Source organism: Chanodichthys erythropterus, chromosome 2, assembly GCF_024489055.1.
Source record: "Chanodichthys erythropterus isolate Z2021 chromosome 2, ASM2448905v1, whole genome shotgun sequence".
Classification (NCBI taxonomy): Eukaryota; Metazoa; Chordata; class Actinopteri; order Cypriniformes; family Xenocyprididae; genus Chanodichthys; species Chanodichthys erythropterus.
Window position 1 is genome coordinate 39,866,744 of NC_090222.1, and position 22,257 is coordinate 39,889,000.

A 22,257-nucleotide genomic window follows, 5' to 3' on the forward strand; every position below is an offset into this window, starting at 1 on the left:
AAAAGCAAAACACAATTAGCAATTTGTGGAGAACCTCAATGCCTTACATACAGCTGCAACAAGCAATTATGCAATGACATAAAGTTCAAGCCTTGTTTTAAACACTTGCATATGTGGTTCATATTTCCCCCTGGAGCTTTTATAGAATTCACAAAACATGAGAGTTCAATTAAAACCTTAACATTTCAGGATTTTCTATAAGATTGGCTAGAAGATGAGAGGGATGTTGGGTACCTTCACAGCGAGGCACAGGATGGTTCCAGTTGCGGCTGATGCCATGCAGACACGTGAGCGACGCTTCACCCAGCAGCGTGTATCCCGGCAGGCACTGGAACGAGATGGTCATGCCCACCCCAAGATCACTGCCAATCACCACTCCGTTCCGAAAGGGCCGCGGATCCGGACACCTCTGCAGTTCATAGGCTGAATAGACAAAACAAAAACGCTGTTACTTAAGGTTTTATCCAGCGATAAAACCTTAAACACTAATGTCCATTAGTGCTGTTATTGTTAGCTAGGGCTTGCATAGACTAGTCGGGCAGTATTGTGAGTAACACATTACAAGAAACGTGAGTTATGTAATCAGATTACTTTTTTACAGATTACTTCAATGATTTTCTTAACATGGAGACAGGAGAGCTGTCTGTTACTTATTTGAAAAAGTAACTCAGATATTTTGTTGTAAATTTAAAAGCAGTGCTAGGGGTAACGCATTACAAGTAACATGAGTTACGTAATCAGATTACTTTTTTAACAGATTACTTCAATGTTTTCATCGAAGATTTCTCTCAAGATGGGGATATAAGAGCTGCCAATTACTTATTTGAAAATGTAACACAGACATTTTGCTGTTCATTTTGAAGGAGTTTTGGGGCTAACGCATTACAAGTAACGTGAGTTACGTAATCAGATTACTTTTTTACAGATTACTTCAATGTTTTCATCGCAGATTTCTCTTAAGATGGGGATATGAGAGCTGCCAATTACTTATTTGAAAATGTAACTCAGACATTTTGCTGTTCATTTTGAAGGAGTTTTGGGGGTAACGCATTACAAGTAACGTGAGTTACGTAATCAGATTACTTTTTTACAGATTACTTCAATGTTTTCATCGCAGATTTCTCTTAAGATGGGCACAGGAGAGCTGTCAGTTACTTATTTGAAAATGTAACTCAGACATTTTGCTGTTCATTTTGAAGGAGTTTTGGGGCTAACGCATTACAAGTAACGTGAGTTACGTAATCAGATTACTTTTTTACAGATTACTTCAGTGATTTCATCGCAGATTTCTCTTAAGATGGGGATATGAGAGCTGCCAATTACTTATTTGAAAATGTAACTCAGACATTTTGCTGTTCATTTTGAAGGAGTTTTGGGGGTAAGGCATTACAAGTAACATGAGTTACGTAATCAGATTACTTTTTTAACAGATTACTTCAATGTTTTCATCAAAGATTTCTCTCAAGATGGGGATATGAGAGCTGCCAATTACTTATTTGAAAATGTAACTCAGACATTTTGCTGTTCATTTTGAAGGTGTTTTGGGGGTAACGCATTACAAGTAACGTGAGTTACGTAATCAGATTACTTTTTTACAGATTACTTCAATGTTTTCATCGAAGATTTCTCTTAAAGTGGGGATATAAGAGCTGCCAATTACTTATTTGAAAATGTAACTCAGACATTTTGCTGTTCATTTTGAAGGTGTTTTGGGGGTAACGCATTACAAGTAACGTGAGTTACGTAATCAGATTACTTTTTTACAGATTACTTCAATGTTTTCATCGCAGATTTCTCTTAAGATGGGCACAGGAGAGCTGTCAGTTACTTATTTGAAAAAGTAACTCAGACATTTTGCTGTTCATTTTGAAGGAGTTTTGGGGGTAATGCATTACAAGTAACATGAGTTACGTAATCAGATTACTTTTTTAACAGATTACTTCAATGTTTTCATCAAAGATTTCTCTCAAGATGGGGATATGAGAGCTGCCAATTACTTATTTGAAAATGTAACTCAGACATTTTGCTGTTCATTTTGAAGGTGTTTTGGGGGTAACGCATTACAAGTAACGTGAGTTACGTAATCAGATTACTTTTTTACAGATTACTTCAATGTTTTCATCGAAGATTTCTCTTAACATGGAGATATAAGAGCTGTCAGTTACTTATTTGAAAAAGTAACTCAGACATTTTGCTGTTCATTTTGAAGGTGTTTTGGGGGTAACGCATTACAAGTAACGTGAGTTACGTAATCAGATTACTTTTTTACAGATTACTTCAATGTTTTCATCGCAGATTTCTCTTAAGATGGGCACAGGAGAGCTGTCAGTTACTTATTTGAAAAAGTAATTCAGACATTTTGCTGTTCATTTTGAAGGAGTTTTGGGGGTAATGCATTACAAGTAACATGAGTTACGTAATCAGATTACTTTTTTAACAGATTACTTCAATGTTTTCATCAAAGATTTCTCTCAAGATGGGGATATGAGAGCTGCCAATTACTTATTTGAAAATGTAACTCAGACATTTTGCTGTTCATTTTGAAGGAGTTTTGGGGGTAACGCATTACAAGTAACATGAGTTACGTAATCAGATTACTTTTTTACAAATTACTTCAATGTTTTCATCGAAGATTTCTCTTAACATGGAGACAGGAGAGCTGTCAGTTACTTATTTTAAAAAGTAACTCAGACATTTTGTGGTAAATTTAAAAGCAGTGCTAGGGCTAACGCATTACAAGTAACATGAGTTATGTAATCAGATTACTTTTTTACAAATTACTTCAATGTTTTCATCGCATATTTCTCTTAAGATGGGGATAGGAGAGCTCCCAATTACTTATTTGAAAATGTAACTCAGACATTTTGCTGTTCATTTTGAAGGTGTTTTGGGGGTAACGCATTACAAGTAACGTGAGTTACGTAATCAGATTACTTTTTTACAGATTACTTCAATGTTTTCATCGAAGATTTCTCTTAAAGTGGGGATATAAGAGCTGCCAATTACTTATTTGAAAATGTAACTCAGACATTTTGCTGTTCATTTTGAAGGTGTTTTGGGGGTAACGCATTACAAGTAACGTGAGTTACGTAATCAGATTACTTTTTTACAGATTACTTCAATGTTTTCATCGCAGATTTCTCTTAAGATGGGCACAGGAGAGCTGTCAGTTACTTATTTGAAAAAGTAACTCAGACATTTTGCTGTTCATTTTGAAGGAGTTTTGGGGGTAATGCATTACAAGTAACATGAGTTACGTAATCAGATTACTTTTTTAACAGATTACTTCAATGTTTTCATCAAAGATTTCTCTCAAGATGGGGATATGAGAGCTGCCAATTACTTATTTGAAAATGTAACTCAGACATTTTGCTGTTCATTTTGAAGGAGTTTTGGGGGTAACGCATTACAAGTAACATGAGTTACGTAATCAGATTACTTTTTTACAAATTACTTCAATGTTTTCATCGAAGATTTCTCTTAACATGGAGACAGGAGAGCTGTCAGTTACTTATTTTAAAAAGTAACTCAGACATTTTGTGGTAAATTTAAAAGCAGTGCTAGGGCTAACGCATTACAAGTAACATGAGTTATGTAATCAGATTACTTTTTTACAAATTACTTCAATGTTTTCATCGCATATTTCTCTTAAGATGGGGATAGGAGAGCTCCCAATTACTTATTTGAAAATGTAACTCAGACATTTTACTGTTCATTTTGAAGGAGTTTTGGGGGTAACGCATTACAAGTAACGTGAGTTACGTAATCAGATTCTTTTTATAGATTAATGATTCTCTCAACAGGAGAGCTGTCAGTTACTCATTCGAAAAGTAACACATTTTGTTGTAAATTTAAAAGCAGTACTGTGGGTAACATTACAAGTAACGTGAGTTATGTAATAACTCAAGTAACTATTAAAGTAACATTACTTTTAAATTGACAACAAAATATCCAAGTTACTTTTTCAAATAAGTAACTGACACCTCATTTGTTAACATTAAGGCTTGTGCACACGGGACGGTTATCGCGAGCGATTATCACCGACATTTAACAGCTCATGAAGAAACAAAGGGCACCAATGTGAGCGTGCACACCGATGCGCTAAATGCCAGTCATAAAAGCGTCATTTTTAACAAATATGTATTTTTATTGTTTTATTTACATTCAAGAAACACTATTTAAAATGTCTAATTCATAAATATGTTTATTTGCACTAATGTTCACTTGCACTAAGCACAAGCGCCATATACTGTCAGGGAGTGAATTTGCACGTTCACTCTCTTGGGTATGAACACAAAGACGTGCCGAAAAACGTCTCGAAAAAAGGTGTGTACGAGGCTTTAGTTAATGCATTAACCGACATGAACTAACAATGAACGTTCATTGTTAGTTCATGTTTAAAAAACTTATTGTAATGTGTTTCCAAAATATTAATACATACTAATATATAATACTAAAATAACATTAATGTCAATTCAGTCAGATAAATCACAAAATAAATGCATCCAAGCACATCATTTACATCTAGTTTCATGAAAATGTACATTTGATTATGCAGGAACTTCTCCTATGGCTTCAGGCTGCTATAGAAATTATGCAAAACAATGTTCTAAAATTATTCAGTTTAATTTCAGTAAACTTAATGTCCATGATGTGGAAAATGCTTAAACAATTAGCATGCAATATTATTAACAAGGCAAGCATAAAATAACTTTGGATTTAATATTATTTAGAGTACATAAAAAGTCATAATTATAAATGATAAATCATAATCTAAAATTAAATGTCTAAAATTAGCAGTCCGGCCACACACACACACACAAAAAAAGCAATAAATATTGTGCGACTAATACTGAAAAGTTCTGTCAAAGGAAGCGGTTTCACTGAGGATGAGAGCTTCTATTTTTTACTTCAAAAACTCAGTCATTCTCAAGTGACGGGAAACATCTCACTGTTCATAAAGTCAGAATACTGACACATTCTGGCTGTGTAGACCAGAGCGGCACAAGGGGTGGAATATAAAAATAGATTTTAAAACACAACAAAGTTGCTTCAGAGTAAATCTTACTAGGGTTTTCAGGAAGGCTGTCAGATGAAGGCCCGTTTACACCAAGAACGGGGTGTGGGATGTTTTTATTGTTCATCAGCTGGAAAAAATCGTTCTGAATGACTTCAATGACTTTGTTCCTCTGTGCTGTTATCGTTATAGTTGTGGTGTGGACTCTGCTATTCTTTTATATTTAGAACGATTTTTAGAACTATATCTTTATGGTTATAGGGTACAACAGGGCTAAAGGCGCTCCGGGGTAAAAGGAGCCTTTGATTTTATTTTCCTCCAAACCACTTGATGGCACAAAAACTTCCCAGCACACTTTCCAAAACATCCACTTTTCAAGATGCACATAGAAATTCGGCTGTTTTTTTTAAATGCTGTAGATTTAAGTAGCAAATAAGAATCAATAAAATTATTGAATATATTTTAAGACAAAGGTCTCAATGATTTTTCAAGGTAATTAAAGCAACAGTTAATAACAGAAGAATATGTAAAATTATGGTATTTGAGGGAAAAAGCGCCTCCTGCTGTTGGGGCAAAAGCACAATAATTAATACAATGATTTTAATGACAGTATATTTATTGAACAAAAATAGAAAATAGTATAAACTTTGCTAAAGTGATTGCTTTGAACAAGTATTAACTTCCGACCACAGCCGGTTTTAACATCTTTTATTAAAATTTGTATATTTTTATATACACATTTATATATATTTTATTTTTATATGTCCATATTAATCAAACTTTAAGATAATCTCTTACTTGAGAATGCTATCTTGTTTTTTGTTGTTGTCGTTTTGGTAGTGATTTGTTCAGTAATTTATTTAGAGTAGCCTAACACACCCACCCACTGTTCGGAATAACAACCTGTTTCGCCTACTCTATACACCTACAGTAAAATGAAAGAAAAGGAAAAACACTTCAGTAAATGAACATCATGCCTTAATCATATTTGGACAGGATTTCCCCCTGCTGTTGAACCAATTTACACTATATAATCATATGTATTGCAGTGCAATACTTCAAATATGCACTACACACTCTTAAAAATAAAGGTTACAAAAGGGAGTTTTTACAGTGATAACCATAAAAATAACCACTTTTGGTTCCCCAAAGAACCTTTCAGTAAACAGTTCTTAATGGAACCAATGTTTTTTACTTAGTGTGAAGAACATTCTAAAACAACGTAATTATGTTTTGTTTTTTTTTTGTTTTTTCCACATCTTTTTTTTTTTTCATAACACCTTTGTTGTTATGGAAAGGTTCCGTGGATTTTAAAGGTTCTTCATGTAACCACAGATGCCAGTAAAGAACCTTAAAGGGTTAGTTCACCCAAAAATGAAATTTCTGTCATTAATTACTCACCCTCATGTCGTTCTACACCTTCGTTCATCTTCAGAACACAAATTAAGATATTTTTGATGAAATCAGATAAAAACATATTTAAATCAGTTCATTTGAGTTCAGTGGTTCAATATTAATATTATAAAGCGATGAGAATACTTTTTGTGCGCAAAAAAAAAAACAAAAAAAAACTTTTCAACAATATAGTGGTCCGATTTCAAAACACTGCTTCGGAGCTTTACGAATCGGATCAGTGATTCGGAGTGACAAAGTCACATGATTTCAGCAGTTTAGCCGTTTGATAGGAGATCCGAATCACTGATTTGATTCGTAAAGCTCTGAAATGTTCAATACAAACATATGCATTTTTTCTGCAATCGTTCACTATTTTTCTTAAGGTGTGCCTTTAGCCCCATTGTACCCTGTGTGTGAATGGGCCTTAATCTCTAAAAAGTAATTCAGGGGACCTGTTACCACAACTTAATTAAATGCATGGTTGCAATTTAAAAATTCTAATTTATTGTTTTAATTAAACCTTTCAAGTTGCAAACATAATTTTGTAGAGTTCTGTTGACATAATATTGTTGATCATAAGATTAATGCTACCTTCATGTGCTATAGGAAATTTGATCATTTTGATTACAAACTTATCGCATTCAAGTTTCAAAATGGGAGGGCATTGTGCAATTTTTACCAAGGAAACTCATATTTACAATAATTCCAAGAGCACATGAAGGCGGCATAATTGGTTCCAGGACTACAACTCTGGTAGTTGGAGCTACTTAATTTTTTTGAGTAATCAACTTCAAAATTTGTGTTTATACTACAAATTATTACAGTAATGTAGCTTGTTGGTTGAGCATAAATTCACTCAAAGTTGTCATAACTCTAAAAAAATGATGCAAACTTAATTTATTTTGTTTAGACAACACATTAGTGTTGTAAAGTAAAAGCACACCTCTCCTCAGAAAGATTAACAATTAGAGGCATTATTCATGCCCATAGCACAAAAGGGAAGCATTTAACACTTAGAGGTCGATTTGAATCTTGTTATTTTTATTTTTTAAGCTGTTATATTTTTAGTGCTAGCTTTTACTGCTGTGCCGTAGTTATTTGCATGGTCAAATCCTCTCAGAAGAGCTGCGTCTTTAAATTCATCCCCTTTAAAGTACAACAGCTACAGATGCTCACATTCCCAAAAGCAACTTAATTATACAGGGCTTTTCGTTAAGACCAATCAGTCATTCAGGCGACCTAAAAACTAGTCAGAGTTTTGCATTTGGAGACCATTCTGGATATTTTGGAGCTGGCTAGAAAATGCTTGTGGATGTTGCTGAGATGGACTGACTTGCTTAGAACTGAAGGAGAACAACTGGTTATATTCCCTATCCTGTTATTGCGAGAAGGGATCCAGCGGTGTGTGTCCGTATCGACAGGGGAAGTAATGGCCGTGGGCAGGTCTGATCCGTCTCACCCTCGTAGGTGATGTGGAAACCGGGCTTGTTCTGGGAGTAGTCGCTGTGAAAGAAGAAGCTGGTCTCGTGGGTCGTGCTGAAGAAAGATTCTGGAACAACAGGCCCACTGAACCGATCGATCACCGAACCCGAGTCCAGCGTCCCGCTACGGACTTCAAGGTAGTCGTGCACGGCCTCCGTGGAGAAGTTGAGGAATTGCAGGTGAATCCCTGGTTCATAAACAATCAGAGGAGAAATACGGTACATTTTAACAATAAGGTACCTGAATGTAAAATGCAACTTGTAAGTTACAGGATACAGACCAAAGCCAACAGGAAGTTTAACTGTCCAGTTGCAGTCGAGCCCACTGGGGTAATTTCCGGGAAAGCCAGGACTTAGGATGACTCCATTCATGTCAGACAGGAAGCCGCCGCACTGAGCTTAAAAGACAAGAGCAGCGGTGCACAGAGTCAGTGAAGATGATACACACACAATACTGTATCTATGAAATGTAACGGCCAATGCAACGCTGAGAATAGATCCCCAACTGGGAATGATGAGAAACTATCAAACAGATATTCATCAAATCCAAACTCCATTACTGAATCTAGTGATATGCAAAATGAACTCATTTGTGCATATAAGAGAGCCTCGTGTTCTCTGTATATATAAATAACAATGCAATGATGTGCAATAAGAAATGCTTTCAAATGCTAATGGAATAAATGTGCTGTGTTCATTTTGAGAAAATGATACATGGGTTATGTTTTCTCATAATGACTTTTTAAATTAACACCACCAGAACTCACTGGGATCGAAAGGCCAATATTGAAGGCTGAAGTATATCCCCTTGATTTTACTGCGGTGTGTGTGTGCGTATCTCCCTGCTTGTGTTTGCATTCGTCTTATTGGCACATGTGTAATGAATGGCCTGTCGGACTCGCTGTGTCCCTTTACAATTTTTTTAGAGCAGCAATTGAAATGTCAATAGAGAACATTGAATCTTCTGCTTGCATTGTAGGAACTCGGATCAATTAAACTTCAAGTGCCACTCTTAAAAACACAGTCGTGCCCAACGTCACCAACCGGGTCATGCAACAAATCCTCAATTTACAGACTATAAGTAACTTTGCAACTACATGTCAACTTATTCTACTAACCTGAACCCTAACCTAACAGTCTACTAATACTCTAATGAGAGTTAGCTGACATGTAGTCAATAAGTTACTTATAGTTTGTAGAACGTCTAAAAGGGGAATATTGAAGTAGCTTGAAATTTAAATAAACTTATAATTTCATTGTTCAGTTCAGTATGAAAACAGGTTATCATACAATCTACACTCTAAATAATGCTGGGTTAAAAACAACACATGTTGGGTTGAAAATGGACAAACTCAGCGGTTGGGTTAAATGTTTGCCTAACCTGTTGGGTAGTTTTATTTAACTCAACTATTGTTTAAAAATGACTGTATTGCTTGCTTAAAATGAACCTAAAATATGTTGGAAATTAAAAATCAGACACATAATTACTAGAGGCAACAATAATAATCAAAAGGCGAACATTCATTAATAAGCAATTTAATACATGTTTATTGTTTAATTATTATTCATTAAACATATTAATAAATGTTCATTTATTAAAGTCAAGTCAAGTCACTTTTATTTATATAGCACTTTTTACAATGCAGATTCTGTCAAAGCAGCTTTAAATTGATAATTGGTATATAATTTTATATAATAGTGTCAATGCAGGCAGATCAAAAGCACTGTTGAATAAATGTCAAGTCAAATTAAATTAAATTAGGGCTGCATGATTAATCGTATTTTATCACGATAACGATATCTGCTTCTCTCGATTGAGTTTAAATAATCGTCACGATATTAGCCCGCTCTATGAAAATGAACATAATTTGGAAATATTGGAAGTAATATTAGGAATTTCGCTGTTTTATCTTTTGAAGTTCCTAAAGGTTTTACCACTTTTCATAATGTTGATCAGCTAGAAATGATTTTTCTTTGCTTTACGAATTTGCCAGGCAATTTGAATCTGGTTTGTCTTACTGCAAACGAATTGTGTTGCTTTAAAATCTAATGTGAATACATATTACCATGTTTTGTATTGATTTACCATCTAACGAAGTTATCATAGTTGGTTAAATTTAAGTCTTTGTGCCACCTACAGGCCTTTTGGGTGAAGTGTAGGTTGGTAAACATATTTTGGGTTCATTTTAAGCAAGCAATACAGTAATTTTTAATTACTAGTTGAGTTAAATAAAACTACCCAGCAGGTTGGGCAAACATTTAAACCAATCGCTGGGTTAAAACAACCCAAACACCCAATTACTGGGTTAAAGCAACCCAATCGCTGGGTTAAAGCAACCCCATCGCTGGGTTAAAACCACTAACCGCCGGGTTAAAACAACCCATTCGCTGGGTTAAAACATCCCAATCACTGGGTTAAAACAACCCAAACACCCAATCGCTGGGTTAAATCAACCCAATTGCTGGGTTAAAGCAACCCCATCGCTGGGTTAAAACCACTAACCGCCGGGTTAAAACAACCCATTCGCTGGGTTAAAACATCCCAATCACTGGGTTAAAACAACCCAAACACCCAATCGCTGGGTTAAATCAACCCAATTGCTGGGTTAAAACCACTAACCGCCGGGTTAAAACAACCCATTCGCTGGGTTAAAACATCCCAATCACTGGGTTAAAACAACCCAAACACCCAATCGCTGGGTTAAATCAACCCAATCGCTGGGTTAAAACAACCCAGTCACTGGGTTAAACCCACTAACCGCCGGGTTAAAACAACCTAATCGCTGGGTTAAAACAACCCAAACACCCAATCGCTGGGTTAAAACAACCCAATCACTGGGTTAAACCCACTAACCGCCGGGTTCAAACAACCCAATCGCTGGGTTAAAACAACCCAAACACCCAACCGCTGGGTTAAAACAACCCAAACACCCAATCGCTGGGTTAAATCAACCCAATCGCTGGGTTAAAACCACTAACTGCCGGCTTAAAGCAACCCAATCACTGGGTTAAAACATCCCAATCGCTGGGTTAAATCAACCCAATCGCTGGGTTAAAACCACTAACCACCGGGTTAAAACAACCCAATCACTGGGTTAAAACAACCCAAACACCCAATCGCTGGGTTAAATCAACCCAATCGCTGGGTTAAAATAACCAAAACACCAAATCGCTGGGTTAAATCAACCCAATTGCTGGGTTAAAACCACTAACCGCCGGGTTAAAACAACCCAATCACTGGGTTAAAACAACCCAAACACCCAATCGCTGGGTTAAATCAACCCAATCGCTGGGTTAAAATAACCAAAACACCAAATCGCTGGGTTAAATCAACCCAATTGCTGGGTTAAAACCACTAACCACCGGGTTAAAACAACCCAATCACTGGGTTAAAACAACCCAAACACCCAATGGCTGGGTTAAATCAACCCAATCGCTGGGTTAAAATAACCAAAACACCAAATCGCTGGGTTAAATCAACCCAATTGCTGGGTTAAAACCACTAACCGCCGGGTTAAAACAACCCAATCGCTGGGTTAAAACATCCCAATCACTGGATTAAAACAACCCAAACACCCAATCGCTGGGTTAAAACAACCCAATCGCTGGGTTAAAACAACCCAATCGCTGGGTTAAAACAACCCAAACACCCAATCGCTGGGTTAAAACAACCGAATTGCTGGGTTAAATCAACCCAACCACTGGGTTAAAACAACCCAAACACCCAATCGCTGGGTTAAATCAACCCAATTGCTGGGTTAAAGCAACCCCATCGCTGGGTTAAAACCACTAACCGCCGGGTTAAAACAACCCATTCGCTGGGTTAAAACATCCCAATCACTGGGTTAAAACAACCCAAACACCCAATCGCTGGGTTAAATCAACCCAATTGCTGGGTTAAAACCACTAACCGCCGGGTTAAAACAACCCATTCGCTGGGTTAAAACATCCCAATCACTGGGTTAAAACAACCCAAACACCCAATCGCTGGGTTAAATCAACCCAATCGCTGGGTTAAAACAACCCAGTCACTGGGTTAAACCCACTAACCGCCGGGTTAAAACAACCTAATCGCTGGGTTAAAACAACCCAAACACCCAATCGCTGGGTTAAAACAACCCAATCACTGGGTTAAACCCACTAACCGCCGGGTTCAAACAACCCAATCGCTGGGTTAAAACAACCCAAACACCCAACCGCTGGGTTAAAACAACCCAAACACCCAATCGCTGGGTTAAATCAACCCAATCGCTGGGTTAAAACCACTAACTGCCGGCTTAAAGCAACCCAATCACTGGGTTAAAACATCCCAATCGCTGGGTTAAATCAACCCAATCGCTGGGTTAAAACCACTAACCACCGGGTTAAAACAACCCAATCACTGGGTTAAAACAACCCAAACACCCAATCGCTGGGTTAAATCAACCCAATCGCTGGGTTAAAATAACCAAAACACCAAATCGCTGGCTTAAATCAACCCAATTGCTGGGTTAAAACCACTAACCGCCGGGTTAAAACAACCCAATCACTGGGTTAAAACAACCCAAACACCCAATCGCTGGGTTAAATCAACCCAATCGCTGGGTTAAAATAACCAAAACACCAAATCGCTGGGTTAAATCAACCCAATTGCTGGGTTAAAACCACTAACCACCGGGTTAAAACAACCCAATCACTGGGTTAAAACAACCCAAACACCCAATCGCTGGGTTAAATCAACCCAATCGCTGGGTTAAAATAACCAAAACACCAAATCGCTGGGTTAAATCAACCCAATTGCTGGGTTAAAACCACTAACCGCCGGGTTAAAACAACCCAATCGCTGGGTTAAAACATCCCAATCACTGGATTAAAACAACCCAAACACCCAATCGCTGGGTTAAAACAACCCAATCGCTGGGTTAAAACAACCCAATCGCTGGGTTAAAACAACCCAAACACCCAATCGCTGGGTTAAAACAACCGAATTGCTGGGTTAAATCAACCCAACCTCTGGGTTAAAACAACCCAAACACCCAATCGCTGGGTTAAATCAACCCAATCACTGGGTTAAAACCACTAACTGCCGGGTTAAAGCAACCCATTCACTGGGTTAAAACATCCCAATCGCTGGGTTAAATCAAGTCAATCGCTGGGTTAAATCAAAACAACCCAATCACTGGTTTAAAACCACTAACCGCCGGGTTAAAACAACCCAATCACTGGGTTACCATACCATAGTACTGAGACTGCTCTCGTTAGAGTTACAAACGATCTACTCCTATCATCCGATCGTGGCTGTATTTCTCTATTAGTGTTATTAGATCTCAGTGCTGCTTTTGACACTATCGATCATAACATTCTTTTAAAAAGACTTGAAAACTATATTGGCATTAGTGGAATTGCTTTGGCATGGTTCAAATCATACTTATCTGACCGTTATCAGTCTGTGGTAGTTAATGAAGAGATGTCGTATCGATCACAGGTTAAATATGGGGTACCACAAGGCTCAGTATTAGGACCGTTGCTTTTCACTCTGTACATGCTGCCCTTAGGAGAGATAATTAGGAAGCATGGTGTTAGTTTTCACTGCTACGCTGACGATACTCAGCTCTATATTTCCTCGCGCCCTGACGAAACCACCAAATTCACAAAACTAACAGAATGCATAGCTGACATTAAAAACTGGATACAAGAAATTTCTTATTATTAAATTCAGAAAAAACTGATTTCCTAATCTTTGGACCAAAAACTTCCTCACGAAAAAACCTTGAATACTCTCTAACACTTGACGGATGCTCCATTAAACCTTCGTCCTCAGTTAGGAACCTGGGTGTGCTCTTTGATACCAATCTTTCATTTGAAAGTCATGTTTCTAGTATCTGTAAAACCGCCTTCTTCCATCTAAAAAACATATCTAAATTACAACATATGCTCTCAATGACAAATGCGGAACAGTTGGTTCATGCATTCATGACCTCAAGACTAGATTATTGTAACGCTCTACTGGGTGGTTGTTCTGCTCGGCTTTTAAACAAACTACAGTTGGTTCAAAATGCGGCAGCTAGAGTTCTTACTGGAACCAGAAAGTATGACCATATTAGCCCAGTTCTGTCAACATTACATTGGCTCCCTATTAAACATCGTATAGATTTTAAAATCTTGCTACTTACTTATAAAGCTCTAAATGGTTTAGCTCCCCAGTACCTAAGTGAGCTCTTAATGCATTATAGTCCTTCACGTTTATTGCGATCTCAGAATTCAGGCCAGTTGATAATACCCAGAATATCAAAATCAACTGAAGGCGGCAGATCATTTTCCTATTTAGCACCTAAACTCTGGAACAATCTTCCTAGCATTGTTCGGGAAGCAGACACACTCTGTCAGTTTAAATCTAGACTAAAAACACATCTCTTTGCTCTTGCATACACATAACACATTATCAATACATTAACATTTTTCAAATCCGTTAAAGGATTGTTACGCTGCAATAATTAGGTCGGCCGGAACCGAGAACATTTCCTATAACACTAGATATACCTGTACATCAGAATAAGAATGGCATCTACGCTAATATCTGTCTCTCTGCTTATCCTGAGGTTTGCTGGGTGCTGGATCCAGGCCGTATCCAGATCAGATGGAGAACCTGCGTCTGGACCTGACTACAACGTAGCCCAGGAGACAATGGGCCTAAAGATCCAATTCTGGCTGCATCTATAATTCAGATTTTTAATCCCCGTATCCGCTTGCATATATTTATATATAATCGATTTTTAATCTCTATAATAAAAATGTACATTTCAGATGTTGATCTCCATATACATTTACATATATATATATATATCTTCCAAGGGGTTTTTTCCCTCCTAGGACTTTTTTCCCAGTGCTAGCACGCTGGGTTTTTCTCCTAGGGGTTTTTTTCCACCCCTGGAAGTCAGCCGACATTGGCTTAATGTAGCACCATCTTGTATATGTTACATATTACCATGCTTGGTTGTACAGCTTATTTTTAACCACTTCCCTTTTTTTCTGTGCTTCTAATATGTGAAGCTGCTTTGAAACAATTACCAATTGTAAAAGCGCTATATAAATAAATTTGACTTGACTTGACTTTGACTTAAATCAACCCAATCGCTGGGTTAAAATAACCCAAACACCCAATCGCTGGGTTAAATCAACCCAATTGCTGGGTTAAAACCACTAACCGCCGGGTTAAAACAACCCAATCGCTGGGTTAAAAGATCCCAATCACTGGGTTAAAACAACCCAAACACCCAATCGCTGGGTTAAATCAACCCAATCGCTGGGTTAAAACAACCCAATCACTGGGTTAAACCCACTAACCGCCGGGTTAAAACAACCCAATCACTGGGTTAAAACAACCCAAACACCCAATCGCTGGGTTAAAACAACCCAATCACTGGGTTAAACCCACTAACCGCCGGGTTAAAACAACCCAATTGCTGGGTTAAAACAACCCAAACACCCAATCGCTGGGTTAAAAAACCCAATTGCTGGTTTGAATCAACCCAACCGCTGGGTTAAAACAACCCAAACACTCAATCGCTGGGTTAAATCAACCCAATCACTGGGTTAAAACCACTAACTGCCGGGTTAAAGCAACCCAATCACTGGGTTAAAACATCCCAATCGCTGGGTTAAATCAACCCAATCGCTGGGTTAAATCAAAACAACCCAATCACTGGTTTAAAACCACTAACCGCCGGGTTAAAACAACCCAATCACTGGGTTAAAACAACCCAAACACCCAATCGCTGGGTTAAATCAACCCAATCGCTGGGTTAAAATAACCCAAACACCCAATTGCTGGGTTAAAACAACCCAAACACCTAATCGCTGGGTTAAATCAACCCAATTTCTGGGTTAAAATAACCCAAACACCCAACTGCTGGGTTAAAACAACCCAATTGCTGGGTTAAAACCACTAACCGTCGGGTTAAAACAACACAATAGCTGGGTTAAAACAACCCAATCGCTGGGTTACAACCACCCATTCGCTGAGTTTGTCCATTTTCAACCCAACTTGGGTTGTTTTAACCCAGACGTTTTTAGAGTGTATTATGATATAAATCATTTATTTCTATAAGTTTCATTTCAATATTCTAGAGTCTGTATAAGATGAAACGCCACAAAATCAGTTTTCTAAATTAAATTGCGCTGAACTTTTAAATCCAAATTCATTTGCTGAATTTGAGACCGTAGAATTAAAACGGAATGAAATATGAAAAAAATAAAAAAGTAAATAAATGTAACAATTTCATTGTTCATTAAAAATGTTATAATACACATCACAACATATTTCAAAATCATTAGATGATATAAATAATGTCCGAAAACCTAAAGACATTTGTATAGAAAAGCATTTTTTTTTTTTTTTTTTTTTGGATCTGCATGGAAGAACAATTTATTTCTTCAGAATCCCAGAGAATTTCCAGCATTAAATTTTCAGTGAAAATGTGAATCGTTACGTTTTAGATTTCTCTTCAATAAATTTAAAATTAAATGTGATTTTTCCATGGTATGGTTGACTTTTTCCAAAGAAAAACCCCTTGCATTTACCATAAAAATCTTAAAAATAGAGCCAAACATCAATATATAATCAACAGATTCACATCTTAACATTTAGTTAACACTTAGTTAGTTAATTTGACCCAAATTGCCAGGCTTTTTTTTTTTTTTAGAGTGTACAGAACTTAGTTAAAGAAGTATACATAATCAGTTTTGCATCTATTAGAAGTAAACTTGCACTTTCCTACTGTACTGTTGCTCAAGCCACTTAACCTGAGGACACGCCACGGTCTGTCACTGCTATTTGTCGCTCTGAATGAAAAGCATTAGCGAGATGGCGAGTAACTTGTGAGCGATGGAGTTATAGCCGCGAGATATCATGAGACACGGAAGGAGGGTTTAAGGCTAATAGATTTCAACAAAAGAGAGAATGTTAAAAAGAAGATTAGACTGAACGCGACCTCAAAGATCTACCCCGAAGAAAGCTTTTTCATAGTCCATTTGATTAAATGGAGCTCTAACAGACCGCGGTCGATCTCTCTACGGTCGGTACGCTGTGATGAAGCAGCTGTTACATTGAAATCAAATAAGATGAAACGCCACAACTAACAGAGACATACGGATGTTGCGACACACTAATGTGGAGAATTTAGATTACCGAGAAGGAAAGCAGTGGTAATGCTCTCATTGAAAAGGCCAAACAAGGAGAAGTGACTGCAAATAAGACATACCCAGACAGAGAGGCGCGGGGTAGTTCCAGCGTCTGACAGGCCCCGGCATGCACGTTATATATGCACTTCCCTGCAACAGTGGAAATGAAGAAAGATATTGACTTTTCCAAGAAGCTCTCACCAATTCCGAAGAAAGATGAATCACTCGTAGGAAATGTATCATTCAACGTGCTCTTCCACGCACCACAATAACAAAGCCTTGGCGCTGTGAATGAATCTAATAAAGCGCACAGAAGAGCAGAAAATCAAACGCTGAACTTTAAGGTGTTTCTTCAACTTCGGGCACTTTCAGAAATAAACTGCTTTTTTTTTAACACACACTTTCTCTAGTTTCATTTGCCTTTTACATAGTGTAAATGCATTGCATGTTTTGTTTCCTGAAATAACTAATAACTAATTAAAAAAACTAATAAAAGGACAAATAATGAAATGACTAAAAATTAAAATTCACATGAAAACTAAAAAAAATACAAAAATTAGGGATGTATGATATATCGGCCACAATATCGGTATCGGCCGATATATGTTTATTTTTAATGTTATCGTTATCGGCCCGATAAGAAAATTTGGCCGATATATTATAGCCGATATTAGTAATGTTGCCTTGGAAATAAACTGATGAAAGTTTAATTAGAAGCACTAAAATTATTAACTGGAAATAAATAAAAACTAAAATAAAAATAAATTAAACCTAAACAGCAAAATTAAAATAAATAAATAAAAAACTGAAAAATATAAAAAATTAGGGATGCACGATATATATCGGCCACCGTATCGGTATCAGCCGATATATGTTCATTTTTAATATTATCATTATCGGCCCGATAAGAAAAATTGTCCGATATATTAAAGCTGATAAATAATGGATTACTATAAAATTGGGATTTAGATTTATCAGCCAATATGTCGGTTATCGGCTTCCAAATATAAAGATTTATCGGTTATCGGTATCAGACAAAATTTTCATATTGGTTCATCCCTAATAAAAATAATAGCTAATTCAAAACGAAAAGTAATAAAATGAAAAGTAATAAAAACTAAAATGACACTGATTCTAAATATTAAATACAAAATTACAGATTGGAAATGTCTCTCACATTACATGTCTCATATTTCATCTCAAGGTCCTTGGAAAACAAAAGACTAACTTTTGAGAAAAATGTATGTTTTGGGGAAAGTGTTGGTCATGGTGACAATGCGGGAGAGAACTAAATTAAATACTTCACTCTTTCAGATTATCAACTTTAAAAATCTCAGTTAATATTTTATGATGCATTTTCATATTTTAAGACCAAAAGTCTGGAGTAAAGACAATAACATCTCCACTTAAAAAGCATTTCAAAAGCAGGGATAGGAAAAAAAAAATCTATTTGACTAAAACTAAACCCCTGGGACAAGTAAGTGCTCTTAACTGAACAAACTCATTTTGATTGACTGTCTTCTGAAAGATTTACTGAAATTAAGTCAGCTGTTTAACGCACTGTTGATTACGTATGCAATAAAACAAAATGAGCAGCCAAAAAGCTTTTCAGAACGAGAGCAAACGTCTCGGAGCATTTGAAGCGCATGATATGAAATCGCCCACCTTTAGAGTGTATCCTTGCTCACAGTGGAACGAGACAACATCACCCACGAAGTAGCGGTCGCCCACCTTCACACCATTGCTGGGGGTTTGAGGTTCTGGGCAGGAGTCCAAACCTATTGCTTAGGACACAGGAAACTCTCTTCATTCATCAGAATGCAAATGTTCACCAACACAAATGGAAATTGATCTGCATTACACTGTGAGAGGCAAAAGAGCCCCGTGAGAGAAACGAGTCATAACAAATGTTTAGTGATGCATGCCGTGGTGTTCCTAAATCAAACAATTCAATAATTCATGGTCGTTTCTGGCAGGGGTTCCCAAACTTTTTTGTCAGTCGAACTCCTTTGACATAAAATATGTTCTTGAAGTACCGTCGGAGATTTTAGGTTAATATTGAAATATTGATAACTATAACAAGACTATAACGAAACTATTAAGATAATTATAATAATTATATTAACATCCACACCAGCTGAATATAACGATAAGTATAACAAGTTTAATGATAAGTTTAACAAGAATATAAAGATAACAATAACTATTACAATAACTATATTAGTGTCCAAAGATTACGATAACTATAACGATAAGTATAACAAGAATATAAAAATAACTATATTAGCATCCATACCAGCTGACTATAACGATAAGTATAACAAGAATATAAAGATTACGATAACTATAATGATAAGTATAACAAGAATATAAAGACAACGATAACGATAACGATAACTATAACAATAACTATATTAGCATCCATACCAGCTGACTATAATGATAACCATAACATGAATATAAAGACAACGATAACGATAACTATAACAATAACTATATTAGCATCCATACCAGCTGACTATAATGATAAGTATAACGATAACTATAACTATAACGATAACGATAACTATATTAGCATCCATACCAGCTGACTATAATAATAAGTATAACGATAACGATAACTATAACGATAACGATAACGATAACGATAACTATATTAGCATCCATACCAGCTGACTATAATGATAAGTATAACAAGAACATAAAGATTACGATAACTATAACGTTAAGTATGACGATAAGTATAACAAGACTATACAGATAACGATAACTATAAATATAACTATATTAGCATTCACACCATTATTTAAATAATGCGTATACACCAGTTTATGTCGTCTGTCGCTTTAATTGCTCAAGCTCTGAAAGCAGTATGGATTCTGATTGGCTGTCAATGTTTTTATCATTCATCAGCTGCAAAAATAAAACATTCTGAACGGTCCTTATGCCATGTCATAATTTCAATATTATTTTGATTTCAGCCTTATTTATTTAAAATTTATGATTGAAATAAGCTTTTCATCAACTCATGAACCCCTGTTTGGGAACCCCTGGAGGTGAACAGTCATCATACCTGTGTATTCCAGGTGAAAACCAGCTCCAGAAACGCTCATGTCAGTCTGAAAGGTGAGGTAGAGGTTGTTGGACGTGGTGTTCAGCAGGGGTGGAATCGTGGTCCCTAAAGGGATTTGCATTAGAACATTTTGGTTTGCATGACAGGCATAACAGCACGTTGTTCCCTACAGCTCCTGGTGGGATTGTGACATTCCTTCACGAGGCTTCAACGGATGTCATTCAACTCTGTCATGACTGTCAGCAGCTTCATCGAGTCGCCGGATCTACTGATGAAGTGCCGTCGCTGTTAAAGTTGGGTCACACTTTGCTGCTGTCCACCTAATCATGAATCTACAGCTGGCCACACAACAAGACAGATCAGACCTATTGCAGTTTTGTGAACCGGCGGTGACCTCCATCAAGCAGAGCGATGCTCTCCAGCCACTCTGGAATCTCGATGATGGGCTATTTGTTGAGCGACCGCTGACGTTCGGCGCTAAAGAGGTTGTGACGAATAGATTACACTTGCTGCCTTAACCGCATGGGGAATTTAGACCGAGGTGGTCCGTATACATGAAGCCATTTCACCTTCTTTATGCACGAGGCATCTCCATCCCATAACTTCCTTTAATCTTTCATTTGTCCTCTGAGCAGATTAAACGTCAAACTGTCAGCAATACTTAACGCTTTGTCTGAGAGAGATGGCGGCCGCTAAGGTCAGCGCATATTTATTTTGCTTTGTGCCGCTGATGCATTGATACAGGGATACGGTGGCAAATAATTAAAATCTGTCTTTCACTTCTGAGGGCTCTGCCGATTCGAGTCATCGGAGCTACACTGATATCATTCTGTCTTCTACTTATATTGAGAGCCAGGAAAGTCAATAAAAAGTCTATACAAAGAGGAAAAAAGACAGACTAAGCAAAGGAGAGAGGGCACGATAAACAAAATCAAGTAAACAAACCCTCTCTGAGCCAAAAGATGGGAAAAAAAGAGATAGATAAATAAATAAATAAATAAATAAATAAATAAGATTGCAAAACAAGCAGTATAAAATAAAATAAAATAAAATAAAATAAAATAAAATAAAATAAAATAAAATAAAATAAAATAAAATAAAATAAAATAAAATAAAATAAAATAAAATAAAATAAAATAAAATAAAATAATGCCAGACTAAACATGGCAGAATGGGCATGACAAACAAAATCAAGTAAACAAACCTTTTCTGAGACAAAAGATAAAAATAAAGAAAAATCAGAAGATAAATAAATAAATACATAAATAAATATTGCAAAACAAGCAGTATAAAATAAAATAAAATAAAATAAAATAAAATAAAATAAAATAAAATAAAATAAAATAAAATAAAATAAAATAAAATAAAATAAAATAAAATAAAATAAAATAAAATAAAATAAAATAACGGTAGACTAAATGGCAGAAAGGGCACAACAAAAAAAACCAAGTAACAAAAGCCTTTTTTAAGTCAAAAGATAAATAAATAAATAAATAAATAAATAAATAAATAAATAAATAAATAAATAAATAAATATTGTGAAACAAGCCTTATAAAATAAAATCAAACATTAAAATAAAACAATAAAATAAAATAAAAAAATAATGCCAGATTAAACTTGTCAGAAAGGGCACAACAAACAAAATCAAGTAAATAAAAAATAAAGATAAATAAAGATTGTGAAACAAGCAGTAAAAAAATAAATTAAATTAATAAAATAAAATAAAATAAAATAAAATAAAATAAAATAAAATAAAATAAAATAAAATAAAATAAAATAAAATAAAATAAAATAAAATAAAATAAAATAAAATAAAATAAAATAGCCAGACTAAACATAGCAGAAAAAGGACAAACATGGACATGACAAGGTCACGTAAACAAGCCTTTTCTGAACCAAAAAGAAAAAAAGAACAATTAATATAAATAAAACATACAGATTGCAAAAAAGCAATTACAAAAAAAGGTAATAAAATAAAATAAAATAATAAAATAATAAAATAAAATAAAATAAAATAAAATAAAATAAAATAAAATAAAATAAAATAAAATAAAATAAAATAAAATAAAATAAAATAAAATAAAATAAAATAAAACGAAAAATAATTAAAATCTGTCTCACTTCTAAGGAT

General features: G+C 35.8%; 1 protein-coding gene across 1 annotated transcript in view; it reads right to left on the reverse strand.

Annotated features, from left to right (window-relative positions):
- Positions 1-22,257, reverse strand: part of csmd3a (CUB and Sushi multiple domains 3a) — a 389,031-nt gene that overhangs the window by 109,478 nt on the left and 257,296 nt on the right. The window contains exons 37-42 of the mRNA XM_067412377.1: positions 20,126-20,230; positions 18,718-18,836; positions 17,133-17,202; positions 8,175-8,291; positions 7,872-8,081; positions 235-423 (exon numbers count right to left, since the gene is read on the reverse strand). Coding sequence (XP_067268478.1) covers positions 235-423; positions 7,872-8,081; positions 8,175-8,291; positions 17,133-17,202; positions 18,718-18,836; positions 20,126-20,230 — 810 coding nt within the window. The remainder of the gene's footprint in view (positions 1-234; positions 424-7,871; positions 8,082-8,174; positions 8,292-17,132; positions 17,203-18,717; positions 18,837-20,125; positions 20,231-22,257) is intronic.